At 36.5% G+C, this 19,151-nt stretch overlaps 1 protein-coding gene across 4 annotated transcripts in view; it reads left to right on the forward strand.

Annotated features, from left to right (window-relative positions):
* The window catches only part of Bmcp (uncoupling protein Bmcp mitochondrial), a 165,925-nt gene extending 152,328 nt beyond the window's left edge, over positions 1 to 13,597 (forward strand). For all 4 annotated transcript variants that reach the window (XM_081769229.1, XM_081769228.1, XM_081769230.1 and 1 more), the window contains one exon: positions 6,613 to 13,597. In XM_081769229.1, coding sequence (XP_081625355.1) covers positions 6,613 to 6,732 — 120 coding nt within the window. In that variant the 3' untranslated portion in view covers positions 6,733 to 13,597. The remainder of the gene's footprint in view (positions 1 to 6,612) is intronic.
* Positions 13,598 to 19,151: the final 5,554 nt, after the last annotated feature.

The raw sequence follows: 19,151 nt of genomic DNA on the forward strand, positions 1-19,151 counted from the left end.
ATTACTGTTGTTCCTCAACCCCCCCCCCTATTCACCTGATTTGAGTCCTTGTGACTTTTTCCTTTTCCCAAAATTGAAACATGTCTTAAAAGGACGTCATTTTGCAACTCTGGAGAACATTTAAAAACTGTGACCGACCATTAAAAGCCATACAGTTGAAGACTTCCAGCGCTGCTACCAAGAGTGGGAATAACGACTCCGCGGGTGTATAGCTGCCCAAGGGAACTACTTTGAAGGGGATAACATTGTTGTTTGAAAAACATAAAAACTTTAGTGAGCACAAAATCAGTATCATTACTTTTCTAACACACCTCGTAAGTACAATCAAAATTAATAACACAAAATCATCGCAATCTAGGTTTTATAAAATATTTCTCCTTTTATTCTTCCTTTTTTTTTTTTTTTTCAATATTATTTGGGGCGGAGGAGTTTTTCTAAAAGAGACTCTGCTTACAGAAGTTAAGAGCACGCATTCAATTTTAAGTACTTTTAAAAATTATATATGCTACGTGTAATCATAACATACAATCGTGTCACCTGCAAACCTACACTACTGTAGGATTGAATAGCCGTCCTTCTCCCTTTGCAATCAAATATAAATGAAGAAAAACAAATTGTTCATTTTCACAGCAGAGCACACACAGCGAGTTTAGCGGCCAAAAGTGTTCTCATGTAAAAATATATCACAATACTAACAAATACAAAGAGACAAGGTTCTAGTCTACAATTGGCAATCCTGGAATCAAACCTTAACGAAGTTTGGGTAACAATTATTTACATAGGATGAATAAAAAGTACTGGCAACCCTGCCGGCACGCGCCATCTAAGTGACGGAGAACCGCGAGGTGGCAGCGCCTGCGAAGGGAATGTCAGTTGAAGAATTGAGGTAAGTGGGAATGCTGTAGTGTCAGTCATTCACGAGGGCAGTGGCGTAAAATTGGTATCGCGAGTGGACGTGTCTAAACGATGTTCACCAAACAGGAACAGCGCTCGTGGTTCAAAATTGACGTGGCACGTGGAGGTAGTGCACGAGAATGCTATCAGAAACTGTGCGAAGCCTGTGGTGATGTAGCGTTGCCATACCGCACCGAGGCGCGATGGGTTAAAGTGTTTCATGAAGACATGGAGAACGTGGAAGACCGCCAACGTTCTGGACGCCCTCCAATAGATAACACGACAATTCAGCTTCTTGCATCCCTGCTGGACGTGGACACACGGTGGACGGCGCATGAGTTATCGGCAGAGGTCGGGGTATGTCATAAAACTGTGCGGGAGGATTGAAGTGATGTTGCTTGTTGCATATGATGTTCAAGGGGTTGTCCTGCACCATGCTGTACCAGAAGGGCAGACTGTAAATGTACTTTATATTACTGCAGTTTTTTGAAACACCATCTGTGTTCCGCACTTCGAAGAAAACGCCCTGATCTTTTGGTACGGACCCCCATCATCTTGTACGACAATGCACGCTGTCAGACAGCCAATGTTGTGACGAATCTTTTTCTTGCCTGGCAATGGGAGATTCTGGAACATTCACCGTATTCGACAGATATGTTTCCCTGCGATTATGACCTTTTTGCCAAGATGAAGAAACCACTTCGTGGAAAACGATACAACACCAGACAAGCCATTCTCAATGCCGTAGGGCGGTCGCTGCGAGACATCACCAGAGAAGGAAGTGCTGACGGAGTACGGCGCCTTCCATACGTGTGGCAGAAGGTTGTGGACATGGGGGGTGAGTACATTGACGGCATGTAGCATGTATTTTCGCCGTTAATACAGCCAGCTGTGTATTATAACAGTCGTACCATTACTTTTTATCCATCCTTTGTATTACAACTGAATAGATAAAGGTAACCAAGAAAGTTCTGTCGCGTTTTGTGGAGGCCTGTGTTCTATTGGCCCTCACACCGTGAGTTGAATGCGAATGGAAATAAGACGAAGATCAGTTGTTGGTATGGGTATATCCAACATACTACCTGTTTGTGGCAGTTCAGTTACACCGTGAACTTGCATAAGGACAGAGTGAACATGGGACCGCCACAGAGCAACATAAGGGCGTGTATGTTGTACGAGTTCAAACTGGGGTCAAATCGCTCTGCAGCGGGGCGGAAGATATGCCAGGCCTTTGGTGATGGTGTCGTGACTACGCGGACAGTGCAGCGGTGGTTTAATAAGTTTAAGGACGGTAACGAAACACTCGAAGACGCAGCACGTGTCGGAAGACCAACACATGTACAAAATGAAGATCTTCAGGCAGCAGCAGTTGAGGCGAACAGTGGCCAGACATGTGAGGAATTGCGATTTCTATTCAGTGTGAGTGGAGAAACCATTCGGCAGCACCTTCATCAACTTAGGAAGCACTACAAGTTGCGTTCCATATGATTTCACTCCGGGCCAGAAGGCAACGCAAGCAGACACTTTTCTTTTTCTCTTCTGAGGAAGGAGCCATTTCTAGACAGGGTGTTGACATGTGATGAGAAATGGGTCCTATACGAAGCTCCACAGCGCCGTCATCATTGGTTAGCATTCCATGTACCGGTTCCAGAACAACCGAAACCAGCACTGCACCAGAAGATGGTCCTCCTTTGTGTGTGGTGGACTGCTCGCGGCATCGTGCATCGGGAACTGCTACCTTCTTGGTCAGAGCATCAATGCAACTATATACTGTCAGCAGTTGAGCCGTGTTCAAGAAAAACTCAAAACTCTGGAGCCAGGACTTCTGAATGGCAAAGGGGTCCTCCTGTTACAGGACAACGCTAAACCCCACGTGAATAGGATGACCCGAGATACCATTCTACGCCTTAGATGGGAAACACTGTTGCATCCGCCATACTCCTCGGACATTGTACCGTCCGATTATCACCTGTTCCATTCCTTGGACAATCTCTTTAGAGGACACCAGTTCAAATTCCTAGTAGAGGTGCAAAATGCACTTAATACTTTCTAGGGCTCACCAAGTTTTACCACGATGGAATGCATGGTCTTCCAGAACGTTGGCAGAAGGTCGTTAATGCTGATGGGGACTATTTTTGATCTTCCAGGTACGTCTTAGGTTACATGTCGATGTTCGAAGGTGGTGGGTGAAAAAGCGACAGAACTTTCTTGGTTACCTTTATATATGCGACAATAAGTCGCAAAATAATTTTCAATAGAATAAACGTAGAATGTCTCTTTTCTTAAGACTACCTTATGGTTGTTCGTAATGTTAATATTGTACAAAATTCCTTTTTTCTTTCTCCAGAAAGTCATTTAACATGAACGGAATATTGTATGAAACAATCTTCAGAAGATGCCTACAAAAGTGAAAACAAATATCAAAATCTAAATGGTTTCAGTGTTTCTCTCTCTCTCTCTCTCTGAATTGTTTTCTTCACACGTGAAATGTTTCAAGCAATCATAACATTGTTTCAATTCCAATAATTTCGGAGGGAGATTTTTAATGTGACAGATTTGCTATCAGTTTCGAATAATATGCCAATAAGGTTTAATTTTCCATTAATCCGAAACAGAATTTACAGTCGAAACTAGAATTTGAAGCCAAACATAGGACACACCTGAAGTTGAACACTGAACGCACGTACCTGCAGCTTTAGGTGTAGGTGATTTACGTCATCCACCACCACTGTCTCCTGTCGGAGTTTCAGTAACAGAATTGGTTCCAACGACTCCTTGACAGGGGTGCCATCCATCATTACTTCAGGAACTTCTCAAAAAGTGGTTCCATGTACAATTTGTATCACAATTAAAATAATTAATCTGAATTGTAACAGTGGGAAGAGAAACGTATAAACAATAAAAATATCGATATTAGTGTTGAATCCATAGTTTCCGGGGCGTTGAGACGAAGTAACACATCCGATGCTGTTTAAGTTCACATTCAGCTCCCATTAGCAACTCTAGGGAGTGGGAAGGTGCTGATATGTAAAAATAATTGAAAACGACTTATATGAGTGCCGAATCTATAGCTGTCGGGATCGCTAAGATGAATAATCACACTCCGATGCCGTTAAGTCTATATTCATTCCCCATCGGCGTGAGGAATGAGAAGGGGTGAAAAATAAAATGTCCAAGATGACCGATATTGGGGTAATTTTTGGGTTCACTACTCTGTTATTCGCCAATCCCAATAACATTTAAGCGCAAGTTTAGGCATGAACGGACATGTCAGCTGGCTCGAGAATTTACAGGGACAATGCCGAAAGCATTGACCGTCATTTATTATTCGTACATCAGTATATAATTATTAGAGCAACCCAAATTATGCTTTATTTTTTGTTTAATTATGCTTTATTTTTTCCAAATTATGCTTTATTATGCTTTATTGTTAATTTCAATCATTGTTTTATATTAATCGTGTATAATGTATAATATTTACTATACATTAAATAATCTAAATTATCTTGATCTATGTATTAATATTTTATGCAAGCAATTTCTTTCATATTGAATGAACTTTCTACTTAATGCACTGTAAAGAGATATGCTTTACTCGAGTCAGTTTTTTCTAACACTTGTGTGCGCCTTAGAGATACATACAGAAAGGGAAAGTAAAAGATGTCACCAAAAAGTACAGAAAGTACTCAAATTTAAAAAGTACACATAACAATATAGTGTGGAGTTCTTGTGTACTATTCATTTTTTATTTTCTCCACATCAAAGGATTACACAAAAAGTTACAAAAATAAAAATAAGCTTTTCATTGTTGCATTGTTATGTTGTCAATGATTTTGCATTGTAAATATTGGTTTAAAAAATATTAATATAGTACATGTTAAACTTGCAGTTAAATCAAATTTTCCAAGAATTATGCTATATATTTTAAATTATGCTTTATGCTTTATTATCTAAAATTATGCTTTATTATGCTTTTAAAATTAGTTTCTTTCGGACCCTTAAACAACCACAACCATGTTCAAGGTACCAACCATATGTCTAAATTGCTATTATGCTTTTTATGCTTTTGGGTTGCTCTAATAATTAACAATGTGTGTGTGTGAATTATGTTTCAGGATAATTTTGAACGCCTGGAGCAATTTCAACCATACTTGGTACATATGAGACTTATATTGAAAAAGAAAAACTGGGAGTAATTCAGCACAAGGGATGGGTTTTGGAAAGGGGTGACATATAACAAGAAACCCAAATGACCTATTAGTGTGCCGACCAGAGTTTATGGGGACGCTGCAATGAATAGTGACGCTCCCAGTGCCATTTAAATCCATTGGCATGGGAGTTTAGAAAGGTAAAAAATAAAATGTCCAAAACGATTGGACTTAGTGTACAGTTCATAGTTTTCGGATGGGGGAAACGGCTGACCCGTTCGAAATGACTTTTGGAATATAGAACCCATCTTAAACTCGGTTTCTTAATCATATCAATTTGATCAAAGGGCGTATTTCAGAAGGTAGGATGCTTCAAAATTTGTCAACAGTAGAATATCTTACGGATTTTTACCATTACACTTTCACAAAAATACGTATCCTAAGGGGGCTAAAATATTTTTCAAAAAACCTGTATATTTCGGAATATTGTATATTTCCGTTTTACATACAGATCTGAAATATGTAAACAACCTGACGTAGTCATTTGAAAAATACAACTTTATGTTGTGTTGGCAACACCGTTAATCTTGTGATATCGCAGTATACGGTTAACAATGTCCCCCTGCCGATATTTATATCGTACAAAATTTTAGCCTGTTTTGTGTATTCGTTACGAGGACGTATCAAGATAAATGGTCCAGCCTGTACGTTGGATAATCTAAAACTAGGTGCTCATGAAAGTTATGCTTGATATCGAAACCTTGTTCGTCGGCAAGGTCCGATGAAGATATGACGATGTAACAATACCGCATGGTGCATTAAAAAATACGCGTGTAACAGGAAAATTACCATTTGAGTGGAGTAGGGGTAACTTGTATGACTGGCAACAAAATTGAAGATTATTGTACAGAAACCAGTGTTCGACGTCGTTTGGTGGAACATATTTACAGAGATCGTATTGCTGCACCTCTCTTTCACTGCATAGCGTATGCATGTGTGGCTGCAGTGGCGCTGCGAATATCGTGTATGGATAGCAAAATAGCACGGCAATCTCTTCTAAAACAAAACGTTCTTCTTTCTGCAGCAAGATTCATGTCTAGGGTACCGTAGCAACGGGCTGGACGATTCACTGTGCATCACCGCACTAGTTCTGCACTGGACATTATAGATTGCTTAGATTCCGTAGCCGCTTGTGTCTAATAGTCTTGAACCAGCCAACGGTAATATCGATGAGATGTTGGGTCCGGCTATGGTTCCTTTAATGCAAGTCCTGTATGGAGCCATATCCAAATATGATAAAGTGCTAACATACGCGGCGTGCAAACGTCCAAACCTACTGGACTGGATGTTCTGCTACTTGCCTGTTACATACAATATATATTCTGTTGAACATCTGATAATGTGAAGCAAGGGACATCTATTAACATGCCTTTTGTTATTAGAAATAAGTGTGACATACAGAGTGATAAGTTTGCCATGTATTTTTAGAATATTATAGTTAAAGTACGTATATTATGTTCTTAATGTTCTAATACTTATTCCTACTATGTATTAAATTGTTTTATTCCAGACAGTAAAATACGAGGGACTTTCAGCTCTTTACAAAGGATTTATTCCAGCCTGGGTGCGTATGGGACCTTGGAATATAATATTTTTCATCACTTATGAGCAATTGAAACAATTATATTGAAATTGGATATCTTAGGATTGAAATAAATTTCCTCACCTATAGGCACGTTTTGTGCAATGTTGTATAATGTAAATGTAGCCGAGTATATATACATATATTTTTAATATTAGAGACATTGTTGTTTATGGTAAGATAAACAAATTTTACCAAAGGAATTGTTTTATATTTATTATTCTTCCAAAGTTTGTTAATGTACAACTTAAGTATTTGCAACTTCATATACTCTCTTGGTAAGAGTTAGAACTTAAACAACATTACTTGAATTGACTGAACAGAATGAATGTTAATGTTATTTTTCTTCCAAATTTAACAATATGGTCAAAAGAAAAGTAGAGTTATCTTTGAATTGTTCAATAACCTGTTTAAATTATACAGATGTTTATGTTTCAGAGAGATTTACCGACAAAATAACGAATCAGTCGTGATTGAAGAATACCGACTCTGCTCAAGTTGAAACGATACGAATAAGCATGGCCAATTGCTCGTTTACTTCCGGAATCAAACGAATATGCTGTTGATTAAATTCATTGATCTATTGATTAATAGGTAAAGTTTAGATCAGGCAGGGAATACGTTATGTAAAGTTATTAATGTTTTATGTTACATGTTAATTTTTATTGAATATTTATTAACTACGATATTTCTTTTAAATATATTAAATAGAATAAATTGAGTGAGGTATCTTTCTGGTTTGTAGCAAAACCAGAATTAGTTTTACTCTTTAATTACTTACATTTTGAGTAAGTTTTATTTAAAATTCAATTTATTTCTTACCTCTTTTTCTCTACACAGAAGAGACATCACGTTACGTCAATAATATATTTTTGTATTTTTTTTACTTATCACAATAGGCAGTTACTACCACTGGCTGTTTGTAAAGTCAGTATTCTATGAGTAAATGTTTCAGTTGCAAAGATCTTCCTTCTATGTAAGTACAAACATTGATCCAGATTTCTCAGATGCCCTCCTTACAGGGAATCATAAATTCGAGCTGTGACAAAGTATGTGGATTTTTTTCATAAATTTTTTTCCTTATAGGACAAGCGTAAATGAATTTACAATAAATTTGAAATCATTTAAATCAAGACAAGTTATTGTTAATTGGTTGTAGAGAAAATCTACAACTAGAGACTTGCAGTAACTCTCTCAATCTCTTCAACTCTTCTGGAATTACACGGCTTTAACATTCTAGCATTCGGTGCAGGTAGTCCAGGTTCGATTCTCTATAAGAATACAAGTAGTTTGTATTTCAGTTCACATTAACTCTAGGAATCTCAAAGGGAGGAAGGGTTTCCTCGATCTCCACAAGGTAGTTTTTTGCAAAATATTATATATACATATACATACATATATACATATACATATACATACATACACACACACACACACACACACATATATATATATATACATAAATATATCTGCGCTTAGACAATTTGCCATACTAATGTAAAAAGTGAGTTCCTAATTAGCTTAGAATATAGGGCAATGGGTCCGAGGAGTCCCTCCCCTCCCCTCCCTTTGAGATTATCTGGAACCCTTTTATTCGAATATCATAACAAAAGTGATTTAAATATAAGATTATTACCTGACCAGAGTAATTTGATCTCGCATGTCTACGAATTAAATAAAGTATGTACGTGGGCATACTGACTTAAAAGACAACAGTTTTGTACTATTGCAGCAGCTGAATCTGTGTTATGAATCGTAATAGTTAACAGAGAACACTGTAGCTTTCTGTAGAGAAAACGAAATAAATCATGTAAACGTATGGGCTAAGAAAATTTAAAATAACTTTTTCACCTTTAATTATATTAAAATATTACTGAGTAAGTTCGAGGATCCTCCTCCTCTCCCTTGGGATGACTTGCAACCTAAAATAACTTGGAATTCCTAGTATTAAGATTTACTTCCACTGCGTATAATTTTGGTGCTGGCAAGGGGAGTTAAGCTTCAAACGACCAAGAATGACATTAACTTTCGAATCTGATATACAGCTTGAAAATTCAAGAAAAGAATTCATGATAGGTGTTGTGATTGGCCAAGATCATGCATTTGATCGTATGCGAGATAAGCAAAATGCTTTAGAAGGCACGAGATTGGAGCATCTTTAACATAGGGCAGTGATTTGTTTCAACACATCTTACAAACTTTCCGAACAGAATACGGTACTTTTCATCATATCTGACAGCTTAGAACCATGATTGATTTTCGACCAAGAATGCGCGAACGTACTAAATATATTAAGTACAGTAAATCGCACCTCACTTGAGTATATATATAATGAAAATATAATTTATAATATGAATAATAACACTGTTGTACACACATATTGTTACATAAATAAAAATACCCACTTTCAAGAACTTTGACACTCCTGAGTCGGAAAATGACAGTAAAAAAGTTCGATTGGCTCGTTTCGGCGAACAGAAGGAGGGGGGTGATACTCAAGCGTCCCCACACGTTCTTTATGTGGCAACACTGTTGAAGGTCTGGCAACATCGCATTCCAATAATACTACGTCAGCATTAGTGGCGCTGCAACATAGGCCCATAACCAGAAGGGTCAAGGGGGGCCTAGCCCCTTAAGAGCCTGCCTTACTAAAAATAATACAAAATTTACCATTTTTCTTTTGCTTTTTTATTCATCAGTGAAAGAAGATAATGAAATGCAAGTCACCACAATCATAGATAATGCTATTCTACAATAGAAAATATGAACCTGAAGAATGTTCAGTGTTGCCATCCATAGAAATGACAGTGTTGCCAGAAAAACAATTTCCCTAAAATCTAAGTTAATGCAGCGAGTAGAGAAACAAACTCAATTGCATTTGATTACGTATCATATTGTTTTGGTTTCCTGTGAACTACTTTTTAAATAATAGTTGTATTTAGTTTGTAATAAACCAAATAGTTTTAACATACAGTTATTAAAACTAAATAATAATATTAATTAAAAAGTAGTTCACAAGAAACCAAAATAATATGATACGTAATCAAATGCAGTTGAGTTTGTTTCTCTACTCGCTGTATTAACTTAGATTTTAGGGAAATTGTTTTTCTGGCAACACTGTCATTTCTATGGATGGCGACACTGAACATTCTTCAGGTTCATATTTTCTGTTGTAGAATAGCATTGTCTATGATTGTGGTGACTTGCATTTCATTATCTCCTTTCACTGATGAATAATGAAGCAAAAGAAAAATGGTAAATTTTGTATTATTTTTAGTAAGGCAGGCTCTTAAATTATAAATGACCCTACCTAAAATTGCTGTTATTTGCAGAAAATCCTTAGTAATTTGATTGGGTCCGTTCCTTTCTAACGTCCTCCCCCATTATATGTTACGACTGGCATAAATATAGTATAGCTACTGACTCGGTACTTGGTTTGTTGTACAGGAGAAATTAGCTTTTTTCTTGCTGAAATAGAGCCTTTAAACTTTAAAAGCACAAACACTATAAATATTGAATTACTAAACTTATTTTTTTTAACGCCTGGATTTTTTAGCTTGCCGTTTGCAACTAACTTCTGTTCCTTCATTCCTAATACTCCAACAGAAATCAGCTAATGTTGCTGCACCTCATTTCCCTTTGTATCTTCTTTCCATTGTTGCAGTTTGCTAATAAAAGCGTTCCCCATGCTCTTCGCTGATATCACCACAATTGTCAGTAAAAAAATTCAAATGAGAATGGAGAATATGAAATTTTAGCGACATTCTACACCCAATCTTCTCGTAAGATGACAGAAGATTTTACATAAGTTCTTCGTGTTCTCTGCTTTCCTATTCCCCAAAAAACTGTGACACACTTGTCGAAGTGCATTCCATGCTACTTGCTTCTCAAGACTGTGTGTTCAAATTGAGAATCACCTAGCAGAAGACGCACCTTTGGCCCAATGAATATCCCCTCTCTTATTTTTTCCAAACTGAGGCGTGGGAATTTGCGATACAAGTACTCAAATGCCGGTCCATCTTTGTGGTATGTCTTCACGGAGTTCTTTACCAGTCCCAATTTAATGTGGAGTGGCGGAAGCAATATCTTCGTAGGATCTACAAGAGGTTATAAAGAAACACTTTTCATACCAGGTGTGTACGATAAACGTACAGACCAGTCTTTTTTCTTATAATGTAAATCTCTAGCACAACTGTCCCACTCATAAAAAGTAGCAACTTTGTGCAGCCCTTTTGTAAGTCCAGCAGAATAGCAATAATCTTGAAATCATCGTAAATTTGCCACCCAAATCTATCATATTCCAGGTACCTAAGAATTTCTTTCATGTTTTCATAAGTTTCTTTAACATCAACCTCATACACAACAAGAATTGAAGGAAGAACATTACCATTGTGAGTAAAAATGCTTTAAGAGAAAATTTGGAGGAATCAGTGAGAAGTTTCCATTTCGTGGTCTTATATGGTATATTCATTGCTGCAAAAAATCCTTCAATGTCATAGTACAGTCAGCCCTTGTGTTAAAATTCTTTATGTCTGTAGCGAAAAGTTGTTACTTTCACATCATCCACGAGGTGATTCCATTGTTGCAGCCATGAAGCCAACAATTCGGATTTGTTTTTGGGAAGTTCTAAATTCCTGATTAGTTCATTTTATTCGGCATGTGTTACCTTATGCGGCTCCCGAGCACGGGAAGTTGTGGAAAAGTCTGGATCTTGAGATGTTGAGGGCTGTTCTCTATCCTGCATATCATGTTCATCATCTATATCCATGTTGAAATTTTCTGGTGGATCTGGTATTGGGACGTCGGGACCGTGTGGAATAGGACGTCTGGCTGAACGTAGATTTGGGTACACCAAAGTCTTCTTTTTCTTTTTTATGTATAGCCTTTCCAAATGGGTGGGACCAAACAGAAATAACAGTCAATGGTATGATCAGTAGGTTCTCCCCACACCATGAGCACTCCAAACTTCATACGGCAACGTTTCCCATGTGCCCATGCATTAAGAGTAGAAGAGCACGTAGTACAACAAACGTGAGGGGCCCAGGTTGGGTCCTGGTCTCCCACTTTGCATCCAAAGTACAAGAAGTAGGCTTTCCACGTTTCAGGCGTTAAGGCACGTTTTCTCGACTTAAAAACGTAATTTCCCCACATATGTAGCAAAAATTTCTGGTTTGTTCACATACTTACGAGCCATGATTAGCACCTTTACAAATCAAATCACTTCCCTATTATAGCACAAAATACTTGGTACACACACACACACACACACGCACCTAACTTTGCACACATGCACACGGTTCTAGAAACTGGTAAACAAAGAAAGAAAACAACTGCGCGGAGACTGAAGCGAAATAGTTCCTTGAACACGTGGCTTGTCTCAAATGAGTGAAGCATGCTACATTACCAAACAAACAAAACAATGTTGCCAAGTTGCTGCACAGCCAGCATATAGACTTTGAAATATTCCTTAAGGCACTGAATTCATTCTGCACAATTGAATGCATACTACATTGTTCAGTAAGAGACGTAGCCGGACATTTCTTTTCGGAAAGGAGAAGCACAAAGCTTTATTTATGAAAATTACAACGTTCTAAGACCCTAAATTTGAATATTTGTGAAGCTCGACCCAACCAGATTACTAAGAGTTTTCGCCAAATAACAGCAATTTTAGGTAGGACCAACAATAATTTAGGGTGACTGGACCCCCGCCCTTAATCCTTCTGGTTGTGGGCCTTTGTTGCGGGTATACTTCTCCACCAATGCTGACGTAGTAGTGTTGCCACATAAATAAAAAAGTGTGGGGCGCTTGGATATACCCCCTCCACTGTTACGCAGAAACGAGAAGCAATCGAAATTTTTTAGTGTCAGTTGCGTATTCAGCATCTTCAAATTAATTAAAAGCGGGTGTTTTCATTTATGTAACAGAAAAATGTTAAAATTTGTAGAACAGTGTAATTATATAATACATGTATTGTATGTATTTTAAAGAAATGGTGGATAAGATTTCTCACAAATTTCTAAGACTGGACAGAACCACAGTGATTTGAATACCACAGTGAAAGTATGTGTAATCCATCATTTGAGATGAACTTACTTTTATCGAAGTCTTTTGGATAACTTGCAATGTTTACAAAAAAGTAGACAGAGATAGTAATATTAGCTTTTCTCTTACAACCAGTGCTAACTTATTTGCAGTTTTCAAAACGATATTATTATCAGTTGTTTAGCAGTAATTACATTAATGCCAAATTTTCTGTACTTTTTTTTTCATAATATTGAAGAGCAGGAATTAGTAGTGAGGACTCAAAAAGTGAGGTGAAATACAATTTAACTTTGTACGATTATGACCTGTAGGCTAAAGAAGACGGATGATTAGACTATTAAAGACTCGGTGGGATGAGAAAGTGACAAAAAACTGATAACTCCGCGAAAACTCACGGTCACGATGTTGTCTATCATAAACTGGGATCGAACAAAGGATTGAGGATTATAAAATACTAGTGGTATATAGAATTAGCTGCTACTGTGTTCGGAAATGTCTTTGTCTTTCTTCCCAAAACGAAAAAGAAAAAAAATCAGTGGCGTGAAAAATATAAACAGAATCAATGTAAAACTTTATCTAGTTTTCGTACCTGATTATGTACTTACATGCTGCTCTGAAAAAATCATAAAATACGTTTTATACGTTGATTCAAACAACTCTTAATCTGTAAAATGTATGCCATAAGATGTTTTTGAAGTGTATGAAGTAGTCAATACTTATAAGGAACTTGACAGTTTTTGTAGGTATATTTAATATGTAGCATTTTGTTGTAACAGAATTCTTGTATAATGTGTAATATTAGATGTACATTAATGTTATATTTTATGTAATTATTTGAAAATAATTTAAAATATACGAAGATGGCATTGATATGTTTGATTTTATTCATTTTTTAAAGAAAATGGTAATGATTGGCCGGTGTTTTAATGCTGTGAGAAACAACTATAAAATTTGCATTGTAAAGTTAATTTAATTTCCACATGCTTTTCTTCTTTCTTTGTTATTTATTGTGTTTTCAGTATTGCTGCACGTTGCCACAAATCATCAAGCTAGAGATTTAAATAAAGCGATATTTAGGAACGAAGCAATATTTATCGTACAAAACCAAAAAAAAAAAAAAAATATTTTTTGAAAAAAGAGAAAAAGATTTAACATGTCATGCATGGCCTGGAAAGAACATCGCTAATAGAACTAAAAAGAAAAGCTTCCATTTTTTGTGGGAGGGGTCACCTTCGTATTGGTAGGTACAATGTAACTTGTTTATAACATTGCCAAGGAAAGCACGAACAATAAGAGCTATATGTTTCCATTCAGAAACAGCAATTTTCTCATGTTAGAAATATAGACCATGGGCTAAGGGGGTGATAACTCCCCCCCCCCCCCTAGGGAACTTTTGCCACTATATTAGAAATGTTCCTTAGGGTCCTTAGAATCAAGAAATAGTTGTTGGTCAACATATAAATGCAACACCTGGGTCCTGAGGCCCTTAACCCTTTAGCACCCGTGTATATTTACAGACATCAATGGGATCTCTTTCAATGACCGTAGATCAGACCTTTAGTGCAACAATGGAACAAGTTATACCTCGATCGATTTGTAAGACTGTAGGCTTTCCGTTTACGTTATGAACGGGACATTTCTGTATACAAAGGAAAACTAATTGAGGGATATTTAAGAAAATTTCCCCTAAAAACTCCCTTCTCGCGATTCTTTTAGTTATTATGTGGCAACACTGCAAACTACGTGAATAATAAAATGAATTTATGTGTCCTATTCCATGTTCAACTTAAACTGAAACTTTCGTCTTGATCCATCAAATAGCAGCAGAGGAAATATGTATTTTATAGTCTTCACAATTTTCATAATAATTGATTTTCATCGAAGTATGAGTAAGACTTTATCAATGTTCCGTTTTATTTTTCTATAGGAAACAAGTTATACAAATTATTTTAGTTGATTTTCTCATTTGTTATATTATGACAGATTCCAAATACCGAGAAATCCCCCCGGAAGATTTTATGATTTGTTCGTCCATGGTATAATAGAAATAATTTCAAAGCAATAATTTTACTGTTATACGGTTACATTATGTTCCTTTGAAAATACTTGTTCTGCTATTCTACAATGAATACACTTCTAAACATGTCTGCTGTTATGTGAAGTTATCAACCAACTCTCTAAGTTATTGTGTAGGGCATGTATTCCTATTATATGTTCACACAGATAATCGCACTTAATATAGTATGTAATATGTAGTTCTTTAATTGCCGTAATATTAAATAATTTGTTATATTCTTTGTGTTCTTGTCTGTCTGTAAGTTGATAATAGTAGCACATTCGCCCTGAAATCCACGCGTTCTCAGTTATTCTGGAAAAGAATGACAAAAAAAAAAAAAAAAAAAGCCAGTCAGACAGACGACAATTGCAACAAGAAAAAGGATTATTGTTGTGAAAAATCAAAAATTCTGTGTAATACACTACGCATAAAACGAAACTGAAATGATGACAAATGTCATAAAGAAAAACTTCCATAAGAACTTTCAGGTCAAAGTACTGCGGCAAGAGACTGACACTGCAAAACTGCACCGCTTAACATCAAATTGCATCCAAATTCCTACAGAATACGACACAAACAAACACGGTCTATCCCTGGGACTACCAAAGTTTCATAAAATTATCACGATTGCTAAGTCAGTCTGCTGAATCATGTGTTGCGGAAAATTGTATACTGTTAGTGGATAATTCACCATATTTGGAGCGTACTGCTATATGGCAGTATGTAGCAGACATCCTGTCTAACGAGGAGCAGAGCGTATTTGGCCAGATATATAGCTAAAATTGGGATCACGAAAAAAGGGAAAGGGTGTTTCATGGGAACCTCTAGTGACATGTGTCACTATAATAGCTGAACGTGTCATTTAAGGAACACCTATTCGATAGTAAGACGAATCACTACTGTTACAGATTCAAGAAGTGGATTTCACAGCAGCCGAAATGAGGTAACACAACTTGTACCAGATCGTCGAGCTGAAATTGTTCATGGAAGAAACATACTTAAAGATAAATTCATTGAAGGCATAGTCTGTGCAGGTATGACTAAGTGTTTTGTTAATGAAACAGATTTACTGGTACTGCGAGCTATTCTTAATCGCCACCAACAGGTGTGAGTTTCTTCGTGGCCGCCCACAGCGGGAGTGCTACGTTCGAAGAGCTCAGATTTACCTAATCTCTCATGCAGTTTATATTTACCCTTTTAAGTGGAAGTGATATGCAAATCCTCGGAAATTATCACATCAAAAGGGGAAGAACACAGATGAATCTTTTATGACTGATGCCTGGAGGTCTTCACCGCTTTCGGCGACACAATCATACATTGTTGTTTATAGTCTAAATATTTGCGAATATGAAGATGAGTGGCACGTATGGTTGAGTCAAGTTATTAATTCTGTTCTGCTTGTGAGATATCTGACGGTTATACCTAGGAGCATCTTCTTTGACATCAACCATGGTACACCTGAAGCAGCTGAACAAACATCTTGTGTTAAAAATTTGGAGACACGTGTTTTCCGAAGACTTAGGCCTGTATTAATTGCAGCTAAAAGGATAGATATAAACTAAAAAAGATTATGTAAGTATAAGCTCATGGCATGTGGCAATTTTACCGTGGTAAGCCACGAAAGATGTGACGCTTGTCCATGGTGAATAATAAAAGTTCGTAGTAACAACAAAGCTGCTTCAATAACTAAAACACTTACTGACATACCTGCATAGACTGTGACTTCAGTGAATTTATCTTTAGGTATGTTTCTTTCATGAACAATTTCAGCTCGACGATCTGGTACAAGTTGTGGTACTTAATTTCGGCTGCTGTGAAATCCACTCCTTGAATCTGTAACGGTAGTGATTCGTCTTCCTATCGAATAGGTGTTCCTTTAATGACACGTTCAGCTATTATAGTGACACATGTCACTAGAGGTTCCCATGAAACACCCTTTCCCTTTTTTCGTGATCCCAATTTTAGCTATATTTCTGGCCAAATACGCTCTGCTCCTCGTTAGACAGGATGTCTGCTACATACTGCCATATAGCAGTACGCTCCAAATATGGTGAATTATCCACTAACAGTATATAATTTTCCGCAACACATGATTCAGCAGACTGACTTAGTAATCGTGATAATTTTATGAAACTTTGGTAGTCCCAGGGATAGACCGTGTTTGTTTGTGTCGTATTCTGTAGGAATTTGGATGCAATTTGATGTTAAGCGGTGCAGTTTTGCAGTGTCAGTCCCTTGCCGCAGTACTTTGACCTGAAAGTTCTTATGGAAGTTTTTCTTTATGACATTTGTCGTCGTTTCAGTTTCGTTTTATGCGAAGTGTATTACACAGAATTTTCGATTTTTCACAACAATAATCCTTTTTCTTGTTACAATTGTCGTCTGTCTGACAGGCTTTTTTTGTCATTCTTTTCCAGAATAACTGAGAACGCGTGGATTTCAGGGCGAATGTGCTACTATTATCAACTTACAGACAGACAAGAACACAAAGAATATAACAAATTATTTAATATTACGGCAATTAAAGAACTACATATTACATACTATATTAAGTGCGATTATCTGTGTGCACATATAATAGGAATACATGCCCTACACAATAACTTAGAGAGTTGGTTGATAACTTCACATAACAGCAGACATGTTTAGAAATGTATACATTGTAGAATAGCAGAACAACAAGTATTTTCAAAGGAACATAATGTAACCGTATAACAGTAAAATTATTGCTTTGAAATTATTTCTATTATACCATGGACGAACAAATCATAAAACCTTCCGGGGGGATTTCTCGGTATTGGGAATCTGTCATAATATAACAAATGAGAAAATCAACTAAAATAATTTGTATAACTTGTTTTCTATAGAAAAATAAACCGGATCATTGACACAAAGTCATACTCATACTTCGATGAAAATCAATTATTATGAAAATTGTGAAGACTATAAAATATATATTTCCTCTGCTGCTACTTGATGGATCAAAACAAAAGTTTCAGTTTAAGTTGAACATAGAATAGGACACATAAATACATTTTATTATTCACCTAGTTAGCAGTGTTGCCACGTAATAACTGTACATTGACACAAAGTCATACTCGTACTTCCATGAAAATCCATTATTTGTTTATGGTTACATATAGATCACAACAGGTATATTACCTAATGATAGTGTCCTAGTCAGTTTGTATATAGTTAGAGTATGCATGAATTCACTTACATATTTACAAATACACATTTATAGATATGGCCATTTTAATTAATGAATCTTCAATTGGATTGCACAATAGTTCTTAGAGAACGGTCATTTATAGTAAATATGTCAAGTTCAGGATTACTTTCAGCATAGGAGTTAAAAATATAACACATTCTCCTAATAGGTGACATGTATAGCGTATTTGTTCTAGCAGTAGGTAAATGAAAAGTAATATTTCTAGGACGCGTGCGTTTACATGGAACATGTAATTCTAACTGGGATAGTAAATACTCAGAGTGTATATTATTTTGCAATAATTTCATTAAGAAAATCAACAGTTGGGCGGTACGTCTGTCTTCGAGAGATGAGATATCGTGCTTACAAAGGAGGTCGGTATATTTTTCTAATTTAGGATATAGTCCGGTTTCCTTGTAAGTTAAGTACCTCACAAAACGAGATTGAATCGCTTCTAGACGTGTTTTGTTTTTCTGACTGTTGGGATGCCATATGATTGAAGAGTACTCAAGTTTGGATCTAACATAACTATTGAACAGGGTTTTAAGAACATTAGTATTTGAAAAGTCAAAGCCAAGTCTGATTACGAAGCCGAGGTTTCTGTAGGCTTCACTAACAATGCGATTGATATGCTTGTTGAAGGAAAAGTTGGAGCTAATAGTGACCCCTAAATCAGTTACAGTGTCCACTCTTTGTACAGGAGTGTTGTTTATACTGTAATTAAATTTTAGATTATTAGTTTTCTTAGTGAATGTAATAACGTTACATTTTTTAATGTTAAGATTAAGTTTGTTCGATATACACCAAGTATATAGTGCGCTTAGATCTTCTTGTAGTGCGCTTAGATCTTCTTGTAGTGCGAGAGCATCGCAGGGCTGGGAAATTCTTCGATAGAGTTTTACATCATCAGCAAATAATAATTTAGTACAATTTGGTAGCACATTTGGGAGATCAGTTTTAAAAATTAAAAATAATAATGGACCAAGGTTTGAGCCCTGAGGGACCCCTGACGTTACAATGAAACTTGAAGTTGTTATATTTTTATAAATTATATGTTGTCTGCGATGAAAGAGGTATGACATTAGGAATTGTCTAGCTTCAAGAGTGAAGTTGAATGAAATAAGCTTGTTCAATAATATATCATGATCCAGTGTATC

This window comes from Thermobia domestica, chromosome 8 (genome assembly GCF_964235325.1).
Source record: "Thermobia domestica chromosome 8, izTheDome1.hap1.1, whole genome shotgun sequence".
In the NCBI taxonomy this organism is placed as follows: Eukaryota; Metazoa; Arthropoda; class Insecta; order Zygentoma; family Lepismatidae; genus Thermobia; species Thermobia domestica.